Consider the following 23600-nt stretch of genomic DNA (forward strand, 5'->3'; position numbering starts at 1 on the left):
TAATTTCACAGGCCCTAGTCAAAAAAACTCCCTCTCTTATATACCATAAAATACTTGCATCATCGCCATTAAATATTGTCTTGTGTTTATCAAAAATCAATCGGACATCCATATACACTCGCGTTGCATCATTAACTCAGTCAAACGAATCATGCGACAACTTCTGCTTTTTCGGGGAACTTTGCTTTTCAACATTACCATCATTAATTTATGTGGCTTTTAGCAAGAGCATTTTATCATTTAAATATAAAACGATCCCGCAAGGAGTAACAATTGTTTTAGCGGAACAATTGTTGTTTCTTGCGGGTGCTGTGTGTGTGTGTGTGCGTCTAGTGTCCTGGTGTGTGCTGGTAAGTAATTGTAACTCATTAATTCCATTCATGTGCACCATCGCTTTTTGATTCCCTTTAATATTTATGACCTCTTAATTCGGTTGGAGGTTGTGGTGTTTGGAATGCTGCGTTGGTTGCAAGATGTTTTCTTAATTTTTTTAATGTGCCAGACGTTTCTTGATAAAATCGCAAAAGCAATACACGACGGTTATATAAACGTTTATTTTGTCAAATTAGAAATATTCTGAGGCATAATCAAGGCAGGCGTCTTCGTAGACAAAAATTTAAAAGTTTAAAACTGCTACATTTTAAAGAAACTGTTTCAACAATCTTTAAACCAGCAACAGATTCATAGGTTTAATTGCCTGCTATTGACTATTACTGAATATAAATGGATCAATTTGGATTGTTTATATTTGGGGTCTAACACAAGGTTTCTTCAGGAAATTGGAGTCTCGATTCAATCAATTTCCCTATTGATTCAAGCAGTTGAAGCCGCATAAATGGACAGAAGAGAGCAATGATTACAACTGTTTGGAAAATCTACTTCAACTGCCTTGAAAAAAATAATGACGTCTTTTTTAAATGTCCTGTATAGCAGTTGAATTTTTTTCTCATTTCTTTCAGACACTTGTTAAGTGAATTCCGTGAATTCCGAATTTTTTTCTAAACAATCGAAGCAGTTTGTCTTTTACGACTCTTGGGATCAATTTTTCCACACTTTTGCTTTGTTATTGTTTTTTTTTGTACTGAGATTTGTTTGCAATTTTCCACCCTGTTATCTCTGATATTATTTTTAAGGGAATTGAAGTCACTTATTCCAGGCAATTGATGACTTAATTTTTAATATCTTCCAAAAAAATCTCTTGGGATTTTCTTTTCTTCCTTTCAACTGAGGCCATACCGTATATATTCCAGTAATTTAATGGACACTTCTTTTTCTTTGTGTACTCTCCTAGCGATTTCTCGGTGAATTTTTTCTTTGAACCTGACAACCCCTACCCTCCATTAAATATATTCAAATCAGCAACAGGTATTTTGAACCTCTAATAATATGTGCCAAATATTCGAGTTTTTTTTCTTAAGCGTTTAATAAGACAAATTCTTCTTTGTTTATACAATGCAGCACTTTGACGTTAATAGTTGGTAATTAGTGTCAACAGGTGGGTATATCTTTTCACTAACATGGCATTTTCTCCGATAATATGTTGCACATAATGTTTACAGCTGCAAGATGGTATAATGAACAATGGATAATTAAATTCGAGAGTAAACTAGTCATTTTATCAACAAGTCTCTTGGAAACAAGTTGTTTTTAACAAAAGTTGCGACTAGAACTACCGAAATCATTGTAAAAGACATAATTTACTATAGATTAATGGCAAAAAATAACATGAAAAAAATATACAGTGAGGAGGCGCAAGTTGGAACAAATACATTTACAAAGCGATTTTTTTGATGATGAATTCATGTATACAGGGTGAACCAAAAACAAGCAACGACCGTCAAGTTTTTAAATGGAAACACCTATTTTTTATTTCATTTTTGAATTCTGCATAGAATTTTAAGTATACAGGGTGATTTTTAAGTTGATATTTTTTTTTAACTGTGTATAGAACTCGGTAAAATAAACATTTTTTTCAAATAACTTTTTTCGATACACAAGGGACATACAGAATAAAAAAAGTGAATATGGGTTTGTTTTTCATCGTCTGTTTATGTTTAGTTTTTGCTCGAATTTTTGTATTATCGATCACGCATTGTACCGATCAGTTAGTCTTAGACACTTTTGGTTTATTGTTGTTAATTTTGAATTTGCAAATCCTAAAAATGGCACATCGTTATGAAAACAATGAACTTGAAGTGGATATGTTGCTTATTTATGGAGAGTGTCTTCAAAGTGCTGCTGCTGCTTCGGTATTATACGCAGAGCGCTTTCCTTTGCGGAATCATCCTACACCCAGAAGTTTCATAAATCTTATTCAACGGGCTAGGGATACTGGCGATTTACGGGAACATCGTGGAGGGCATGCAGGAAGAGGAAGGAGACCTGAAAATGTTCATAGGGAAGGACAAATTTTAAATCTCATCGAAGATGATCCAACAACAAGTACTCGAGTTGTTGCAGGGCAGGTCGGATTAAGTCAAACAAAAGTATGGACAACATTGCGCGAAAATCAATTTAATCCCTTTCACGTTCAACGTGTCCAAGCGCTACTGCCTGAAGACTTCTCCCGCAGAGTTCAGTTTTGTGAATGGTTCCTACAACAACATGAAAATGATCAACATTTTTCGAACAAAATTTTAGCCATGGACGAGGCAACATTCACCCGAAACGGAATTAAGAATTTTTGACAATCCCCATGCAATTCGCAGAACCAATTTTCAACACCGCTTTTCTGCTATAATGTGTGGGCCAGAATTGTGAATGGGATACTTGTTGGACCATTTATCTTACCAGACCGTTTGACGGGCGATGTTTAGTTGGACTTTATGCAAAATAATCTGCCTGTTCTGTTAGAAGATGTGCCACTAAACATCAGGCAAGCTATGTGGCTCCTGCAAGATGGAGCACCTGCCCATTTTAGACGAGAAGTGAAGGAGAGAATTTTTTGATATTAGTTACCCAAATCGATGGATTGGCCGAAATGGACCAGTTGCATGGCCACCAAGGTCGCCAGACCTAAATCCATGTGACTTTTTTTTGTGGGGGGTATATGAAAAGTTTAGTTTTCAAGACGTCTATCGACACACGAGAAGAACTAATAGCACGTATTGAGCAGGCTGAGACAAAAACCGATTTCTCTATTGCGTGCTGTGGTTACGTCGAGCAAATCGTTGTGTTGAAGTTAATGGTGACAACTTTGAACAACTTATTTAAATTAGAGAGGACCGTATTGGACTCATTTTATAACATTTTGGTAGTGCAATTTTTTTTATTTTTCGGTTTTTTGAATAAAGTTTTTTGAAAAAAATGTTTATTTTACCGAGTTCTATACACAGTTAAAAAAAAAGTATCAACTTAAAAATCACCATGTGTTTTGTATATCATGTCTTATACCTAATACTAACATTATTAATAAATTTGCAACTGTTTTGGTCATTTGAGCATATTCAAACATGCTTTTTCATAGTTCTTTAACAGGTATATTTGATTGTTGATACCTTGTCAGCATGGAATCAGTATGTATTACTTTACGTGTCAAGTGCAGTTGCAAGGTTTAAAAGTATGGCGCGTTTAACTGAAAAACAAAGAATTGAAATTTTGATGATGGTAGGATACCAGGAGAGGTCTATTATACGTTCAGTAGTAAGCAAAATTGGAAAAAAGTGTAGAGATTTCGGTCATGTTAGAGACAAATATGACCTGGACCGTCCCACGCTTCCACAAAACAGACAATTAGATGTTTTGATAAATTTACAAGAAAATCCACATAAATCAACTCGACAAGTTGCTGCAGATCACTCGGTTAATAAATCATGTGTTCTAAAGTATTTGCATAGAAATAAATGGCATCCTTATAAAATTCATTTAGTTCAGGAGCTTATTGAAAATGATCACATCCGCAGAATAGAGTTTCGCGAAATAATGATGAATAAATGTAATTGAAACCCACGACAGAGACGAGGCAAAATTTTCGTTATTGGGCACCAGAAAATCCACACTGGAATATGGAAAGTTACACACAATTTCCCAAAAAGTTAAACGTATGGGCAGGAATTGTGGGCACGTCAATTATGGGTTCCTATTTTATTGAGGGCGCACTTACCTCTGAAAAATATATATAATTGCTTCAAAATCAGATAGTACCTAGTTTAATTGCACTTTATACAAATGATGAAAACCCATTTATACCGACAGATTCGATATGGTTCCAACAGGATGGCGCCTCCCCACACTATTCGCGAACAGTACAACAGTACCAACATTTTCCCAAATAGATGAATTGGAAGGGAGGGGTTTTATTGAATGGCCAGCAAGGTCGCCAGATTTAACCCCATTGAATTTTTATCTATGCGGTTATCTAAAATCTAAAGTTTATTTTAATAAACCTGACTTGGTTGCTGTCAGGAAGTTAATGGTCAACAATTTGAACATTTAATTTTTATTTTTTGTATTTCAAAAATTCATGGTTATTTATAAAAAATTTAATCGCAAATTTCTTAACAAATGTTGAGGCGTCGTATACAAAATATACTTAAAATTTTATACAGAATTTAAAAATAAAATAAAAAAATGGGTGTTTCTATTTTTTTTTAAATTAAGTTGATAGTCGTAGCTCATTTTTGGTCCACCCTGTATACATGAATTTATTATCAAAAAAAATCGCACACCCCTGAATTTTAAATGAATTTGTGCGTCCTCATTGTATGTAAATAAACTATAATAATATTTCCATTTTTATTTTTTAATTAACCTCAACCGTCAGTGTCAATATCAACTGTCACTGTGTGATTGACACAAGAAAAACTGTCAAATGTGCGAACACAACCTCGTTTTTGATGTTATTGGTTTTCCTACTTTAAACTTGTGCTGGGATTATAAAATCTAATGGTCAACTAAACTCGTTTTATTTGATTTGATTTAGATTTCTTGATATATATTTGTTATTTTCCCTAATATTTGACAGATGGAAACGTCAATTGCCTTTTTTATTAATAAATTGGGAAATAATAACTGAATTCATGGAAAATCACAAAAACTTGTTCTTCTCATCCTTTTTTGGTTTTAATATGGCAACATAACGGAGCAATCAATAGGACATATAACACCAGGGAAATTGGATCTCTATATAAATGTTATTAATTTGTCTCTTATCTCTTACATTTGGAAAATTAATTAATCGGTCAATAATTTCAGTAATTTTATGGATCCAACGACGTGCAGTAGTTTCGCTAATTCTTCTGCCTCTTTGGTAGCAAATTGTGGCATAAATTCTTGACATACTAAAACTGCCCATTCAATAGTAACTCTACTTCCTCTGCCTCTATTATTAACACAAGGTCGTGGAAACTAGGGTCGAATTGGATCTATAAGTGGTTGTGTTTAAGAAAGCTTCTTGATATACTAATGAAAACCTTGTATGACTATTGGTAAACATTCATTAAAACAAATACGTTTAAAAAAGGATGCTGACAGATTATGCACGTATTAAATAAAGAAGAAGCTATATCGTCTGGTGCATACGATATACCCAAGCGTGTCGTCGACAAATCGTTAAAAACTAGGCAATCCGCAAGATATTCACTATTGAAAATTTTATTTAGAATCAGTCATATCGAGTAATCGTGTCAAATCGTAATTTTAGAATCCCAGTACTGAATTTTTTGCATATTTTAAGTGAAAAATTCGAAATATTAAGTTAATAAAAGCATTTTGCAACAAAAAAAAATGGTTCAAATTAGTGGGACTTTTGGCCCTACAGCGAAAATACGGACTATAGACTCGGAGGCTCCTACATTGTGTAGGAGTTCTAAGAAAGTATTACCTGGCAACAGTTTTCCAAGTATGTAAAAACTTAAGTAACATATTAGCTACGTTTACAATGCGGGTACCAAATATTTAATTCTTGGATCAAATGACGTCACAAGGACTATTTGTTCGGTGTAAACGGCGGCGCAGTAAAATTTGATACGCGAATTTGATGCTTCCCAAACAGGGTAGATTAAATTTAAAAAAAACACCTTTGACATTTTATTGGATGTTAGCTACGAGGTTTTTATTTTTGTACACAAAAATAAAAAAGAACATACAGAGGACAAACTTAAGCCTTGAAAAAAGAATTATTAGTTTATTTTTTATTATCTTTAAACAATAATTCTTCGTCTAAACTCACTTCAACTGACATTTTGATAGTAGAGATAATCCTGAACTAATAAAAAATCATTTGATTCATGGACTTAATAGATCCGCGCGTTGTAACCGTAACTATTATAATACAAAACCTATATTGGAACCAACCAGCATTAACAAACAACCGTTCCCCATCCTTCCCTAACTGCCCCCCCCCCTCTACACACTATTCTCAACTAAAAAAAAAAAACTCACCGAAATATACCAAGGAAACTATAAATTACAATAATAATAAAAGTAAAAAAAGAAAAGGGTGTTTTGCATGTTCCGACCATATAACAAAGTTACTAACAGTGTGTTTGGCGGCGCTTGTCGCGCGTTCTTCCATTATACAGGTGCCAGCTATCTCTTTGGCCTACGAGGCACCAGAGAGCGACATTATGAAACGTCAGCCTCGCGACCCGTACAGGGACAACCTGGTAAACCGCAGGTGGGTCGATCGTAACTCACTACATTTACTCACTAGAATTTTTATATATTAATGTCCATGTTCAATCAGCGGCTACCAGAACTAAAACAACAACCAATGCATCGAATCAATTCATTGTTTTATTTATTTGTTACAGTTACCAAAGTTAAAATATAAGAGTACATTAAAAACGGTTTAAGAATACGGTAATAATACACAAATAAAAAGATTCTGAATCAGTATTATACCAAAGAATAACATAACAATCATCAAATGATAGTTCTAAGGTAACATTACTTAACATAAAGTCTATTAGTAATTTTAATTTTATTTAGGTAATTATTTATTAAATAAGGAACACATTTTATATATAGGTGAAGCATTATAGCTATTAATGTAAGGGAAATCCATGCAATGAGAAGTTCATTTTAGAGAAAATCATGTCTAATAATTTTAAAAAGAAAAATAATACTTGTTTTCATTCTTCTGTTTCCCATAAATAAACACTCAAACATATGAAGCAGAGTTCAGTTATCAAAGCTTCTTTCTGGGTAGGAACCAACATTTTTAAAATATAAGTGTTTAACAGACTTTCTTTGGATACACTTAACAAATTAACACATACACTTTGGTTAAAAGGCAACTGAGCTGGAAACTATTACTTCTTTCTTTATTTATCTTTTTTCTGTCTGAGGGTTCAACACAGTCAATTTCTTCAACAAAATTAAAAAAAACCTTCCAGGGAGTTGAGTTGCACCCTAATTTCCTTTTGCTCAACTGTCTGAAAGAAATTAAAATATTTTTCCAGGTAGTTGAATCTATTCCTCTTTTTGCTCGGTAATAATAAATGCACTCAACTGCCTGGAAGAAATTAAATTATTTTTGTAGGCAACTGTTCCTGTCTGAGGGTCCAGTGCAGTCAACAAAATTAAAAATCCTTCCAGGGAGTTGAGGTGAAGCTTAGTTCGCTCTACACTCGACTGCCTATAAATAATTAAATAAAAATAAAAAATTCCAGGCAGTTAAGTATATTCCTTTCTTTGCTCAATATGAGATGATTAAATTTATTTAACTGTTTGGAAGAAATCATCAATCTTCTCAGTGGTTCCAGTAACATACCCCACGACCTTAAGATAGAAATAGAGTAGTTTAAAAACTTACCTGACCGATGTACCTTTGATAAAAATGCGCGTCAAGGAATTGATTTTTGGCCTAAAATAATCGCTTTAGCACGACTATATAGGTAATTAAATTACTTGTAATTTGATATATAACTTATTAAATTAAATATTTATTAGATTTTGAATAATTTGAGTTAAAGACAAAATAAGGTGGAAACTTACTTGCAATTATTTAATGACAATTTTTTCTGTTGTTCATTGTCCTTTTTTAAAGAATTAGAAGATGTCTCAATATATTTGTAATTATAGATAACAGATCTGTTTGTTAAGGCTTTGGATGGTATTAAGTGTGATTACCTTAAGTGTGCCTCAATTAAACCAACATAATCGAAGGTAGGACTAGATTCTTCAAATAGAAGGTTCTTTAAAAAATTAAACTGAAAATACTGTATATACTCTTAATATTTTAATGTAGATTATTTAGAATTTCTGCAAAACGCATATGAGGCTTCCAATAGGTTGAACCATGTATACTTTCCAAAAAAAAAAATTATACAATGGACTTTCCTAAACATCTAGTAGAGTTTTTCATTTGCCACTTATTAAATAGACCGCAATTGTGGATTTCAATGAATCGAGATCATTTATCTATATTGCCTTAAGTGGTTGTCCTCGGGGGAACAAGCTTCATTTTTGTTGTTGATTTTTGTCACTGACATTTCCACAAGTATTGGCAGTAAGTATTTACTGTTGGCTGATGACCTGAAGCTCTTGTAAAGAATCCTCATGATGGCAAACAAATATTATTTATAAATAGTGTGACTCCCACTTAACCTTAAGAAATGTAAGAGGTCAATTTCTTTGCTCAAAGATGAGATTGACTTTGGTTACATAATAAATGTACACAATAAATACTACAATTTCAAGTTGTGACTTTATTCGTGACCTGGAGATCTGTGTTGATAAAAGGCTTACCTTTAATGCTTCATAAGATCAGCAGAATTATTTATAACTAATATTTTAAGTAAAACAATTTTGTTTAACTTCCTACTGTATACATCTTTATTATGGTTTCTTAATTATACGTGATGGATGGTGTATTTTGGATACCCTGAAAGGCGATTCAGTCTACAGTTATTGGTCTCAAGGCTTAATACACTATTTTTTCATCAATCTGCTGATTGTGTGATTTTAGTATTTTTATTTCAAATATACAACAATAGATGTAAGATGCAAGTAGATGCTTCAAATCTCTTATCAGCTTTAAATTTTGCTGTTCCCTGCATCCATACACCATATAGGATACAATGCATTTTATCTTAATACAATGTACATCATCCAGATGCAATTTTTAGCAGTAGTGTACTATGACCTTAAAATAATTTACTCCAGTAAAATACCTATAAGAACTAATTTCCTTCAAGATTACAATGACTGCTTTTAACCAAATCTAATATTACTCTGACCCATAACACTAAATTACACACCAAATACCCCCAAAAGTGTTTTTAATAGCTCTAATAAAACAATATAAAATTAAAATATAGTGTTAGTTCTGGTAGCCAATAATAGTTCTTGTGATGTAAATGTACTGACTGCAGTGGTGTCGTAATGGCCTGGCACCGTTACACACAACCATTACCTCGGCACAACCAATTTACTTACAGTGAACCGGATTTTAATAAAAAAAAAAAATAGTTATGCGCCATCTCTTGTCCCCACTAGAAGCACTCGTGTACATGTTCTTAGTGACAGTGCAATAATAAACACGATTGTAGTAGTTGTATAGCACAATCTGTCGCTAGGAAGATGTTTTGTTTTGTATAATTGGGTACTTGCAACTCTTCTGGGTTTGTTGTTGGGTGAACCCGATCAAGATTGGGCAGTCATAGACTCTTTTAAAAAAAAAATTCTCATTATTTTTGGTTACTTAGTTCTGTTTTTATTTGTTAGACACTTTTTAATTGGCTTAACGCGCAGTATTCTTGTTCTGTTTAGTGGGAATTATTCAGTGGTTTAGGTTATTACTAAGATTTTCCTTTATAATGATTTTTTTTAATCCTGCATAGAAAACACCAAAAGTGTACATATAGGTCGCAAAATTAGTGGGAAGTAATTCTTGTTTCAGTCCTGATGAGAATTGTTCCATTTTGACCCACTAGCTGATGCTGATACTTTATTTTAGAAATGTATAGAGCAATCATTAAGTATTTTTACTATGGGTGATTCACTATTGATTTATGTACCATTAGTTTTATTGCAATTTTTATTACCCAGTGTTGGCTCAATGGGCAAATCCGCATAGGTGCTCGGGAATATGAAGAATTAACTTCCTAAAACTGTTTTTTCTTTTGTACATGTTTTTTATAATGAGAAAGCTTCTGTGCAAGGATTTATGTGATTTTTCCAATGAATCAACTTACCTGAAACTGTCTTTTCTTTTGAACATGATATTCAAAAACGTGCATAAAAAGATCTTAATGCATGGATTTGGAGTGAATCTCCTCCTTCATTAACGTTCTTCTAATGTTGTTAACCCTATAACTTAGCAACAAATACTTACATGTTTAAAACCCCACTAAGAAGCATTTAAGTAAAATCTGTATTGTTGTGTCGAATTCATAATGAGTTACTTATTTTATTGGGGATTACGTCACTTATAGCAAAAATCATCAATTTATCTCACACGCTTGAAAAATTGAACAGAAGAAGAAAATGGGCTTATTCAGGTATTTAAACGAAATATAAACTTGAATCTTTAATGATACCTTTCGTTGTACTTAATTTAATTTAAGTTCAATAAGTTTTAAATACAATAATTTACTTGAGGTATAATAGATTTTTTATATACCCAGGAGCACTGAGGTTCAGTCTATTAATCTCTGAGCTCGTTTCTTCTTTTCAATATCCTACCTAAGTTTATTATTGAATATAATTATATTATATCCTACATAAAATTGAATCAGTAGATGGCGGTATCGAAGAATGTCTTAGTTATGCTTGTTGACTTTAGATAGTGCCTATATAGTCCACCAATAGTAGATTGGTGGATTGTTCGAATTATTCACAGATTTTAGTCCCTATTTTGTATTATCGAACTTTAAATGTGATTTATTTCTATTGAATTAGTCGATAATTTGAGACGTGTGATATGAACTCTATTTTTCAGTGCGCTTGAGTATTTAAAATTTATGATATAAATAGTATGACCTGGTGCTCAAAATGCTCCAATATAACGCATTCGCCAATATATTACAGAAATCATGCAGTCATTCACTAGACGGCGCCTCACATCAGTAGCGTATCGACTTCATTATCATCATTCAAATTAGACTTATTCGACTTTTCTTCTTCTTCTCAATTTTTGAGCGTGTGAGATATAATTTTTTCTAAATTGATTTTTGCTATAAGTGACCTAATACCCAATAAAATAATTAACTCAAGAAGAATTTATTTATGTGTCTTCATTATCTGTAATTAATATGTTGTAAAATCTTAAAACTTACGACCAGAAAGTTCAGTCAAATTGTAGGAAATTCTCCTCCATTCTGTGTTCTTGAAATTCACTATAAAACTTTCACCAATGCATCAGCAATATTCATGAAGATATTTTACAGTTTTCTATAATTACAAAGTAGCACTTTCACCAATTAATTAATCAGTAAAATTTAAGGCTCCCCACAAAAACCCTTAATAATTCCCACTCATTTGTAGGTTGTTTTTCAGTAGTACGTTTAGTAAAATTTTCTACTGATTAGTAAGTTTTTTTTCTCTCTCTAATGCCGAGGTATAGTTTGTGTACTCCTTAAACAGTTCTAGCATTTGTAGTTGACTTTTCTTAGAAACAATAAAAACTAGTTTTTTGCAGGGCACCTTATAATGTGTCCTGTCTGTAGCAAGTTCTTTTAGATATAAACTAGATGTGCTGTACATACGTTTAAGCTGCATCCCACTCGAAAAGATTCAGGTGATGAGTTTCTAAAGTCACCGTATTTTTTATTTTATTTTTTTTTTAAAATAATGTGTAGAGGTTTTATCTAGCACATACACACTGACTGCATGCCCACCCCTTTTCCTTATATGGCGCCTTACTAAGGGATGAAAACTCATATATAAAATCAGGAACAATATAATACACGTAGGACGTAGCTATAGTGTTTCTAATAGATGATAATAGTGCTTTTGCTAAACGGTTACTAAAATGACAGCCAATGGTTAAGTCGCAGGTAAGAAAATCAGTTTTTTTGGCTAAACTTTCTTCTTCTGTCTTTTGCTAAATTTATGCACCGATTTGATTTTTTTCTTATCTATTGAGAGTAGTTGCACCAATAATAGACTTTTAATACGACTTTAAATATTTGAACACCCTGTCTATAATTGGTGCAATATAGAATCCTTTTAGACCAATATATTTCAATGTTGAATTAATCTTGTCACTATCCTGTGGTATTCCAATTGTAAAATACGTCTCAAGTTCTCTAAAAGTTCTCTTCCCCACTTATTCCAATTAGTATAAAGCAGAAGTATCGCGGTTTTTTGTACAATGTCAGTGGAAATGAGTAAGACACTGTACCTTCTAACTACTGAAGATTGATATTATTTTAAATAATTGCATGATTGTGTTGACACTCGCTTTAGTTATTTGCATGTTAGGTTAAGTGTTTACAGGATGACTCATGGGAAATCTTCTCAATCTTGACCTAAATAAATAACTCACAAGATTCCCTTGGATCATCCACTACAAGGGGTTTGATTTAACTGCAATACTTAGTAGTAAAAAACTTGTTACTAAATCAAACTTCTTCATATATTTGTAGCGAATTGACCAAAATGTTTCAATGTTTAAATCATTTTGCTACTAATTTGCATAATAAGCTGTCATACAGTGTTTAACCAACAATCTTACATATTGCTTAAGCATTGTATGGGTGTATGTCCAACTTTTGACCACTAAAACCCATATGAACGGATTTTTATCAATTTTTAGGTTGATTTCGATGGCTTATGGTCAAATCGGTATGATCCAAGCGGCAGCCGGATTCTTCGTTTATTTTGTCATCATGGCCGAAAACGGATTCTTGCCCATGAAACTGTTTGGAATACGTAAAATGTGGGACTCGAAGGCCATCAACGATTTGCCCGATTCTTATGGTCAAGAATGGGTAAGTTTTTTAAATTAAAGTGTGAAATGGCCAACTGTACGGGGAATGAAATATTTACTACAAATAGTTCTCGTCTTAGATACTTTGATCTACCTGTACATATTTTTTGCTTTAGACCTACAAGGACCGAAAAACATTGGAATACACCTGTCACACCGCCTTCTTCGTCTCGATCGTGATCGTTCAATGGGCCGATTTGATCGTGTGCAAGACCCGCCGTAACTCGATCGTCCATCAGGGAATGCGAAATTGGGCCTTGAACTTCGGTTTGGTCTTCGAGACCGCCCTCGCATGCTTTTTGTCTTATACTCCGGGCATGGACAAGGGATTACGTATGTTCCCACTCAAGTAAGTCTTATTATTTTGTTGTTAAATTAAAAAAAAAAATCAGTATAAACACCATTATATATTGTTGACCCCATGCCAAAACCATGAATGTGCCAAATTGACCATTTTGATTTAAGTCAAAGTGAAAATAAGCATTATTATCAAAAGATACAGTCCCCTCGACAACGCAACTTAGTTAAACATACAGTAAAAGAATAAATATTAATAAAAGAATAGTTCAAAAACATGGTGTATAAATAAAAAAATACATATAAAAAAGACATACAATTAAAATATAAAATTATATATATTCTTCTATATACAAATTAAAAATTATCACAGTGATATTATAGAGAAAAGTAAGAGGAAATCGTCAAGACTTTAATAGGAACCATTTGAAGAAATGTTTAAGAGAAGTAGAAGCTCTTAAGACCTTTGGCAAATGATTTGGTATTTATTTTTACACTCTCATAAATAATTGATCTTCTTACCATACATGAACGCAGAATTGGCATTAAAAGATTTCTAACATTTTGTGTCAGGTAAGATCTTTGACGATTTTTAGGGATCAGAGACACAGTCTCTAAGATAAATAGATGTTCATGTTTAAACAAAGCTTCACAAAGGTTTCGGTGTCTCGCTCTGCAGATGTACACATCTATCTAATAGCTCTCTTCTGGAGAACAAAGTGACAGTCAATTAGACACTGTCTACAAAATCCCCAAAAGCATACTCCATATTTTAACCTTGAGTCAACCAAGGCAAAACAGACTTGTTTTTGCCAATGAATGTCCAAAAATAGGCAAATGTTTAAAACACATTAAATATTTTTTTAAATACCTGGAATATCTAAAAAATTATTTCAGAAGTAAACCGGAAGACATATAAAATAGCCTCAGAAGCCTGAGACAAATAAAGCAACAAGTTCAAGTGTTTGCAATTTCAGCATTTTTTCCGGGAATTAAAAAAAGAAACTAAAAAATGTAGCCTAGGAACTGCAGAGTCACAAAAATGCAAAATTCTAGGGACAAAATCTGCACATCTCTGAAACCAAGCAGGTTAGACAATTGATAATTCGAATACTACTTCTCTTAATAAATTATTTGACATTATATTTTCAAAAGCAGCAGAGAATTATTTGAATCGTCTAAGAGTACCTGGATATTGTCTGTGTGTATTGTTATTATTAGTGTGTATGAGTAAAGCAGAAAAGTTGGATCTTCCGAGAATTATCAATGATTGAGTAAAAACATTGCAAGTTAAGAGGCCCTTTCGACTAAGAAAATAATTATCATTTCTTTGATGTGTGCCCAAAATCCCGACAATTTAATCTCTGCACACTATATGATTCGCAAATGTTTGCCACGTCTTGTGTCCCAATTTAGAATCGTTCGAGAAATGCTACGTTAAACAATATTAACAGATTAAATACATATATTAACATCATTTGACATCTATTTCAGCATTTTATCAATTTTTTTTTAATTGAGAAATTTGCAAGAGAATAAGCAAGTTAGAGATTTGAAAATTGTAATTTAGAGTAATCCAAATGCCTGGAAAACGTAATATTTTTAACATGAAAAATTGTCTTAGAGGCCTGGAATAAATAAACAATGAATTCAAGTGCTTAGAATGAAGTCCAAAATTAATAAAAGATATGAAAATGGTTTTAAAACCCAGGAAAAATTTTTTTTTTACTCCCTGGATGACATAAAATTACTTCACGGAAGACATGAAAATCGGTTTCAGAAACCTGGAACACATGAAAAAGAAACATAAAATGCCTGAAATAACATCAGAAACTATTGTACTGAAATAGCAATTTGCAAATGGAAAATATGCCAAATTACCTGATACTTATGCCTAAAAGCTATACCAAGACCTGGATAATACAAAAAATCACCGGGAAAACCTGAAATACCTAATAATTAATATTTTGAAGGTACTGGCTTCAAATGCAGGAAATAAAACTTAAAATTACTGAAAATCTAGAATGTAACAAGAACTAAATGAAAAATAGAGAAATTGTAAAAAGGATTACGTCAAAGTAGCCTTTAAATGCCTGAAATATATATTTTTTTTTAATTGAAATTTCAGGAAAAATTCTTGAAGAAAAATCTTAAATAGTTTTTTATTTTAAATTCCTAGGTCGAAACAAAAAAAATTATTACGACCAATAGTGAAATTCATGAATCTACCCATGAACATAAAAATAATTATTTTAATTGTTCGTTTTTTCGAGATGAAATTACCAGTGCTGATGAGTATCAATATCATGAAAAAACAATAATTGAATCGGAAATAAGAGTGCGTCCGTGATAATACCGTAGCAGCTGAAAAAAAAATGTATTGCAGAGAGAGTTTTCGGATATTTTTGGCCACCTCGCTCTCCAGATTTTCCGCCACTCGATTTTTTGTATGGGGTATTTAACGCAAAAAGAAATGTTGCTCATTTAGAAAAAATCATTACAGAATCGGTTCAGAGTATTGCTTCGGTTATGATTAGAAGAGTATTGAAAATTTTTTATAATAGAACAGTTGCCTGTATTGGCAGATATATTACCGAATTTGAAGGAGCTAATTATGTTCATACAAATTATTACAAATCAAATCAAATATGCTTTTTTGAAAATTTTTGTAGACAAAGCTATACATAAAAAGCAAAACCCACAAATATAGAAACCAAAATACAAGTACTAAATAAATATATACAAAATTGGGTACAAAAGACATAAATGTACCTGGTCAAAGGTTACAACAATTAATTAGAATGGTATTACTTATTTAAATGCATTTCTAAAGTGTTACAAGATAGAGATTAAGTAATCGAAAGGTTATAAGTTTGTAAGTGTTCACTAAAAGTTAAGAGATGACTTCTTATTAATAATTATTTTGTTTTGTAAAAATTTGCTCATTAGTTTCTAAACGGAAAGGTTATGATTTTACAATAAATAAAAAAATATAATTGTTCGGTACTCCTAGCTAATTTGAGAAAAATTTGTTTTAAGTACCAGGATGTAATTGCATATTTGAACATCGTTTTTAGTTCTAACCAACTTTTTTTATAACAATTTTCTGCATTGTCAAAAATACTTTACTTTTAAGCAAAATTCACATTTTTTGACAAACCTCGTATACGACTAAAAAACTTTGATATTTGATTATTGCATTTTAGGTTTTGGACCATGCAGCACTTATTATAAAAAATAATTTTTTTTTCATAAACCTAATAATAAAAAAGTTTCTCATATATTGAAAACTTAAGCAGTGTATATCTTATTGTTGCTTTATCGAGGATACTTTGTTTTTTGATAATAAAGCTTATTTTGACTTAGATCAGAATGATAAATTTTGCACATTCATGGTGTTGGCCTGAGACCGACAATAAAACACCTAATAGTTGTTGTTTGATATCTTGAAAGATTCATTCGTTCTAACACATCGATTTAATTTGAAAGATTCGTCTGGTGGTTACCAGCGATCCCGTTCATGCTCGCCATCTTCATCTACGACGAGGTGCGACGGTTCTACTTGCGTCGCAACCCCGGAGGCTGGTTGGAGCAGGAGACGTACTACTAAGGAGCAGCTACGACCCCCTCCACTGCCACTTACAATAGTAATTGTTGTTTCGATAGGAGTGACATCGCTTCAGGGCAAGTCTTAACTCGTATCATAACAACACGGGAGAAGAGGGAACTCGAGCGCAAGCAACTCTTCTTCTCCTTTCCACTGTTTGATTTTGGCATTAAATTACGATGTCGTTCTCTATCGATTGTTGTACAAATCATGTTGCTAATTCTAGAACATTTACTGCTGTTACGCAGTCATATTATTAACTAAGGAGATTTATTGGCCGAGGCCGATCTATTATTATTTATTATAGTACGGGCTCTTGATGCCCGTCTTGAAATCGTATAAAGAGGTACATCAGTAGTTATTAATTTGATTGATATTAATATTATTATTATTAATTAGGGGTTGCGACAGTGTCTCACAAATGGATTGTTGGATTGGGGTGCAAATAAAAGAAAACGCTCATTATGCAGCTGTTAATGTTTCGACCTTCAGTAGATCATCTTCAATGTTCTAAAATAGCTTTTGTTTTTCAATTTGCTCCTTAATCCCACTGTTTAGGTCGCAAAACTTCGTGCAGTGTCACTTTTTGTTTTCCCCTATTGAATTAAATACATTCCATTGCGAGGGTACTGCGACAGGGTTGTCTCGGGGGGGTGTCCGTAGTACTACGTGGGGCTCTGGTGGGCAGTTCCAATAGTTTTCTGTTAATGGACGCACGCCTCTGCCGAACGAACGAAAGAAACGTTTTAGTATTATTTGATAACGAGGGTCGTACTGAAACGCTTTAGGTCTAATTTGTGTATTTATGCATTTAGTAGACCTGAATCTTTGCTTGAGTACATTGGCACACAGCCTCTTGTTTATTTAATAAGATTTAAAAAAAAAAAACACTTAGGTTAGCTAGGAGATAATGTAACTGTGTTGTTAAATAAGTCTCATTTGAAAAACCGGTCGTGCTCAATACACATGACTAGTCTACTACTACTACTACTATTAATAATATCATTATTATTATAAACGTTCGGCATTTATTTCTTCCCCCTCCATTTGCGAAATGTATACTGTGACAATTAGGCAGCAAAAAGTAAAATAAATGAGTGTGCTGAGAGTCTACGCTGCTTTTATGGTGAATTAATGATCATCATCGTAGGTCCGCTTATTATACGTAGTAGAGTTTTTATGTTTGTTCACTAGTTTGTTTGGAAAAAAATTATAATAATAAGGCGTGCTGGTCCGAGACCAGGTGACCACAGTATTCATTATTATTGTAAATATTTTTAAGTAAATCACTTAATTATTTTTCCGCTTCTGTTATTTTCACGTTCATATTTTAGTATGTAATGAAGCTGTATAAATTTGGGTTTTAATAAAAACGGATGATAGTGTTAAAGAAAACGTGTTTTTTTTCCTGTTTGTCCCTCATGAAAAAATATTCATTACATACGGATTACAGACTGACGACATCCATCAACCATCGATTCTTTACAATAATCAATCAATATAAAACAATAATCGTCTCTATTACAATTAAGTTTGAAATAAAACTCGACTCATTATTCTTTAAAAATAATTATTTCTTAGCATTTTACAATGAAGTGAACACATTTTTACACATTGCTTACACATATAAATTACTAAATTTAAAATTATATTTACACGACAGCGATTGCACTTTTTTCTGATTTTTTTTTATCTACAATAATAATATTAACCGTAAAATGCGAACTAATTTTAGTAAAACCTGGAGAACATGTCCATAATTCATGTTGACCTCTGTTTGCTTAAATGTAGCTGCTTAAAACAAATTAAAATCCTTTTTCCGGCACATACAAAAACTATCTTACACCTATAATGGCCCGTGTTACAGACAGACTAAAATTAAAATTTTAAAAATGTCAATTCATTAAGACTAGAGGGTCTGCCTAACAAGATAAGCATCAGAGTCAAAGTTTTTGCATTTAAATCAGATTAGTATCGAGAGCGTTTTGTTTATTATCCGCTCGCAATTGGCCCGCCTCTGTGCAAGACCTACAACAGAATTTCGCGTAATATTTGTGGTTGCAGAAGTTCGCTCTAACGATCAGTTTGCAATTGGCAAAGAATTGGTTGTCGGTGCAACTTGGGTCGATGTACATTCCTAAAAAAAAATTAGGAAATGACCCTCTTTGTTGGATGCAAATAATTTGAGCATTTTAAATGAATTTTACCTTCAATCGAAACATCCAGGCTGCTCGTTGCTTTCGAGTACTGATTAGTTGCTTCGCATTTGTATCTGCCAGAGTCGCGTTTGTCTGCGGATTTTATTGTTAGGGTATGAGTTGCTGAAAGGAAAAAATAAGTTTTTAAAGGTCCCAAGCAACACATGATACATTAATATCTTAAATAGGAGAAAAAACTCAAAGTCTTGGTCTCGAAAGTATTTAATAAAATTAATTTTTAAAATGGTTACATGTTTCGATCAGAAATGAGCATCATCAGACCTTACATGTGTGTGTTATCATATAGCTGGTTGGTAACAAATGTGTATTATTCGTCTTCCACCGTTCAGCTCTGCTTCTTCGCCTATTTAAAATCATATTGAGGCCTCTTTGAGCGAAATGGACGAATTTCTTCCATATATTATAATCGTTAAATAGCAAAAAACCGCAAATTGAGTTCGTCGAAACAAATGATTCTTCCATAATTTCGGAGCAAAAAATGGTGATTTTTGAATGGCACACAAAGTATTTGATTGCCAGAAGTCTGACAATCAAATACTTTGAATATAGGACCTAATCCTTAGAATATATATTTAAATAGGTGAAATATGGAAAAAGGAGCACCAACAAAGTATCCTTTCATTATTAAGTTCAAATGACAATAATAAGAAATTCAAGATCCAGACGGTATACAAATGTATTATACACATAAAACTCAAGTCAATATTGATTCACAGCCAAGAAATGCTCTGAACTTACGACTACCTATTTTAATTCAATATTATCAACTTAAATTTAGTATAAGCATTGATTAATGAAGGGACTGTGAATTACTGAGTTTTTTAAATCAATAATATTATCGTAAAAACATCTAGTAATACCCTAAATTAGGTCTTTAGAGCTCAAGTCAATAATAACAGGGTAGAATTTTAAATAGTACAAGACTGCCTACATTTTAGTACTTTGAAGGTTAAGCCAATATTGACTGGTTGAGTCAAGAAATGATGCAAATTTCGACTACATAATACCTATACAAATTTGTTATTCAACTGATCCTCATTGAAAATCAAAATTTGATTTGATACCAAATGACTTACCCGATTCTGATATTCTTTCATTAGCATTTGGATATAAAGGCACCTCGTCTTTGTACCATTGCACTTGCGGCAAGGGATATCCGTCCACTTGACAAGGGATTTGCACGGTACTACCCGTAGGGTATCTGGTTTCGGTTGAGGTTATGTTAGCACGAACTGGTACTAAAGGAAAACCAAAAAATTACTTAATTTTTGTGCATTAATTGAACACAAGACTCTAAGATCTTCAGTTAAAAATTACTATACAGGGCGTGCACGTTCAATTTTCAGAAGTTCATTGAAGTTTCTTAAATTATAAAATTAAATTTAATACCCTGTATAGCCACAAAAGTTGAAGAAAGTTATTTCAATCATGCATTTTGTTAGAAGAAAAGTATTGAACGCAACTACGCTTGACTGGAAAGCTAAAAATTATAAAAAGTTACTTGACTTCAAAGGCACTGAAAAAAATTCTAGGTAGGTGAAAATCATAAAAAAATAAAAAGAAAACATAAAAAAATACCGTGAAATACCTGTAATCAAAAGAACATTCATTTGAAAAAACAAAGACTCTTTTCAAGTAGTTCAGTTTCATTGCAATGCCTGGTATAGGTAAAATAAAATTCAGAAACTTAAAAAATTATTTGAATATTGGAGCATTTTTACAGGCAATGCGATTGGTCTTCAAGCATTATTTCCAATTATAAAAAATTATTTAAATTTTCAGCAATTTCAGCGCCTGATATATAAAAAAATCACCTCATAAGCCCTGAAGAACATGTTAAATAAGTGGAAATTTCAAAAATAATTGACATGCCTGAAATAATAAAAATCAATTGGAATTTTAGGCTTTTTTACAGGAATTTGTTTTCCTAGTTATTCAATTAAGGTAAATTGCTGAAATACGTAAAAAAGGTTAAAAATTATTCATGCATTTTTAAGCAATGCTAAAAACGCACTAGTTCTTCAGGCATTAACATGCTAAGTAGCTGGAAATCCGTAGAATCTCTAGTAATCCCTAAAAGCTATTTGAAAAAAATAGTGTGAAATGTCTGGAATAAAATAAAAATTTACATAACATATCATAGTCAGTTGATTTTCAGTATCCAGAATTTTTTTTTAATATTCAGGCACTTTTACAGGCAAAGTCTTCAAGTTCATCATTTCCATGCTTGAAATACTAAAAAAACTTTAAAATAATAAAAAAAACGACTTGAACTTTCAGGCATTTCATAAGCCCCGTAACTAGAAATGCCTAGATTTTTTTTAAATGGTATGAAATGCCTGGAATAATAAAAATGTACTTGAATATAATGAAAGTGATCTTTGAAAATGCCTAAAACTGATTTTTCATTATTCCAGGCATTTTATACCATTTAAAAAAAATGTTAGGCATCTCTGGTTAGTAAGCGTGTTTTTGAGGTCTTATAAAATGCTTAAGAGTTCAAGTAATTTTTTTTATTATTTTTAAGCTTTTTAATGTATTTCAGGCATTGTAGATGATGCTTGAAGACCAAGTGTTTGTGGGATTTTAAGTGAATTTTTATTTTATTCCAGGCATTTCACACTACTTTTTTCAAGTAGCTTCTAGGGATTCTACGGATTTCCAGTATAATTTTTTTGAAATCTTTTTGTGCCTTTCCTGTCAGAGGACCTGAATATTTAAATAAAAATTAAGTGTCACTGAATTTGAATAAAATTCTCCTCAAAACTCCAAAAACTATAATAAAAATCCTAATTCTATTAAGGGCAGTGACCTAATTCTATTAAGCATAAAACTTTGCTCCTGAAAAAAAAATTTATACCGAAAAATTTTAATAATTTGCTCATAAAAAAATTATGTGTCTTTTAAAAATGACCAAAAATCCAAAATGTTAATTTTGCTAAAGAATTTTTGCTCATATGAGAATAAGAGGTTAATAATCATTGAAACTAACCATAATTCTTCTTCTTCAGAAATTGTTCCCCATAAGGCAATTAAGATTGCTTAGAAGTGACCATAATTCATGATTTCTCTTTTTTTTTAATGAATTTTTACTTATAGGAAAATTAGGGGTCTCTAAAAACTGCCTTAACTTTCCTCAAGCAAGTAGCGATTTTAGCAAAAAAATAAATTCTTGCCCCTGAAAAAATTAATAATTACCTAAAATCCCAATTTTCTAAGAATTTCAAGATTCTTATGACAAAATTTGGGGTCCTTAAATTTGAATAACTTTTTTTTCTCATATCATTCAATTAAAAAAGACATAATTCTATTAAGGAAAGACTTAGGCCAAGATATTGATTTGCCCCTGAAAAAAATTAATAAGAGGGTTTTAAAAATGATCAAAAATTCGTTTTCATCTCTCTAATGAATTGCCCCTAGAGAGATATATATAATTACCCAAAATCATGCTTTCCCAAATGTCTTGACATTTTTGTTTTAAGTTTCTTGTTTTTCAACTTTTTTGTCTACACATTTTTAAATATTGTTCTGCGGATAATAATCCATAAAATACGGCAAACACTTTATCTTATTATATAACATGATTTTCAAAATTTTATATAAGAATTACCCCAAACTTGGCTTCGGTGGGTTCTCAGTTTATTGTATTTTTTCTTCTTAATAGTAAATTAGAGTTTGTAGAGTTAAAATATTGTAAATTTCGTTTTATATTTGTATCTAATTACTTATTAATTGCGTTCAATACTTCGCATTACTTACAAAACTATCTAGACACTAAAAAGCGATAAAGTACACAAACAATTTACCAATAACTACAGAATCAGGCACTCCTCCGTCCGGAAACTGCGGATAAATTTCATTGGGATCAAACACGGAGGAATTAGGATCTTCGGTAGAATAAACGGGAGGAATATAGGGTTGAGGAGTGGGTCTCTGGAACGCGGTGGGACGCTCCCAGTTTTGAGTAGTGGGAGGTACGGTCGGGAGTGGTGGTGGAAGAACGGTGGGCGGTCCCGGTGGATTAACCACGTATTGCATATACTTGACGTCCGCGGGATTATTCGAGAAATACGGACCCTTGGCCTTAACGGTTACGGACCAACTGGCCGCCTGACCGATACCATTGTAAGCCTGACAAGTGTACACGCCCAAATTGTGCAACTGTATCGAATGGATCAGCAGGGCGTAGTCTTTCGTAACTTCGAATTCGCGATTTTTAAGCGGAATCAGTTCCTCGTTCTTCCACCAGGTGACCGCCGGCAACGGCCACCCCAGGGCGTAACATTGGAGGGATGCGGGGGAATTAAAGGAGGCGATTATGTGGTTGCTGAGCAGTTCCGGATCTTGACCGTTTAAGATTGAGACGGCTCGGTCGGCGGATGGATCTAAGAAAGGGTTAAAAGGTTAGTATACATGCTGCACCACTACAAACCAATCCGCTAGTAAAAGATGTCAGATGTTAAGTTTAATTAAGAAGATAAGAAGAGATAGAATTGTAAAAAGAAGGTTTTTATTAGATCGGAAAGTTTTTCCTTGGAAACAGAGAATAATTAATGCAGAAAATAGAAAAAAATTTACATATTAAAATGATCTTAAGAAA

The 23600-nt window shown here is 32.5% G+C and overlaps 2 protein-coding genes across 16 annotated transcripts in view; one reads left to right on the top strand and one right to left on the bottom strand.

Moving 5' to 3' along the window:
* Nucleotides 1-18176, top strand: part of LOC126735606 (sodium/potassium-transporting ATPase subunit alpha) — a 129425-nt gene extending 111249 nt beyond the window's left edge. For 8 of the 11 annotated variants that reach the window (XM_050439662.1, XM_050439659.1, XM_050439660.1 and 5 more), the window contains 3 exons: nucleotides 12704-12878; nucleotides 12994-13226; nucleotides 16664-18176. In XM_050439662.1, coding sequence (XP_050295619.1) covers nucleotides 12704-12878; nucleotides 12994-13226; nucleotides 16664-16784 — 529 coding nt within the window. In that variant the 3' untranslated portion in view covers nucleotides 16785-18176. Of the gene's footprint in view, nucleotides 1-6521; nucleotides 6617-12703; nucleotides 12879-12993; nucleotides 13227-16663 lie in introns of those variants that run through there. The other 3 variants (XM_050439661.1, XR_007660472.1, XM_050439668.1) reach the window with 3 other exon arrangements.
* Nucleotides 18177-18334: 158 nt separating this feature from the next.
* LOC126734775 (papilin) overlaps nucleotides 18335-23600 on the bottom strand; it is a 208161-nt gene continuing 202895 nt past the window's right edge. For 4 of the 5 annotated variants that reach the window (XM_050438498.1, XM_050438499.1, XM_050438496.1 and 1 more), the window contains 4 exons: nucleotides 22807-23385; nucleotides 20077-20238; nucleotides 18989-19102; nucleotides 18335-18918 (listed from right to left, as the gene is read on the bottom strand). In XM_050438498.1, the coding sequence (XP_050294455.1) occupies nucleotides 18740-18918; nucleotides 18989-19102; nucleotides 20077-20238; nucleotides 22807-23385 (1034 nt within the window). In that variant the 3' untranslated portion in view covers nucleotides 18335-18739. The remainder of the gene's footprint in view (nucleotides 18919-18988; nucleotides 19103-20076; nucleotides 20239-22806; nucleotides 23386-23600) is intronic. The other variant, XM_050438500.1, reaches the window with a different exon arrangement.

The sequence above is a fragment of the Anthonomus grandis genome, chromosome 4 (genome assembly GCF_022605725.1).
Source record: "Anthonomus grandis grandis chromosome 4, icAntGran1.3, whole genome shotgun sequence".
In the NCBI taxonomy this organism is placed as follows: domain Eukaryota; kingdom Metazoa; phylum Arthropoda; class Insecta; order Coleoptera; family Curculionidae; genus Anthonomus; species Anthonomus grandis.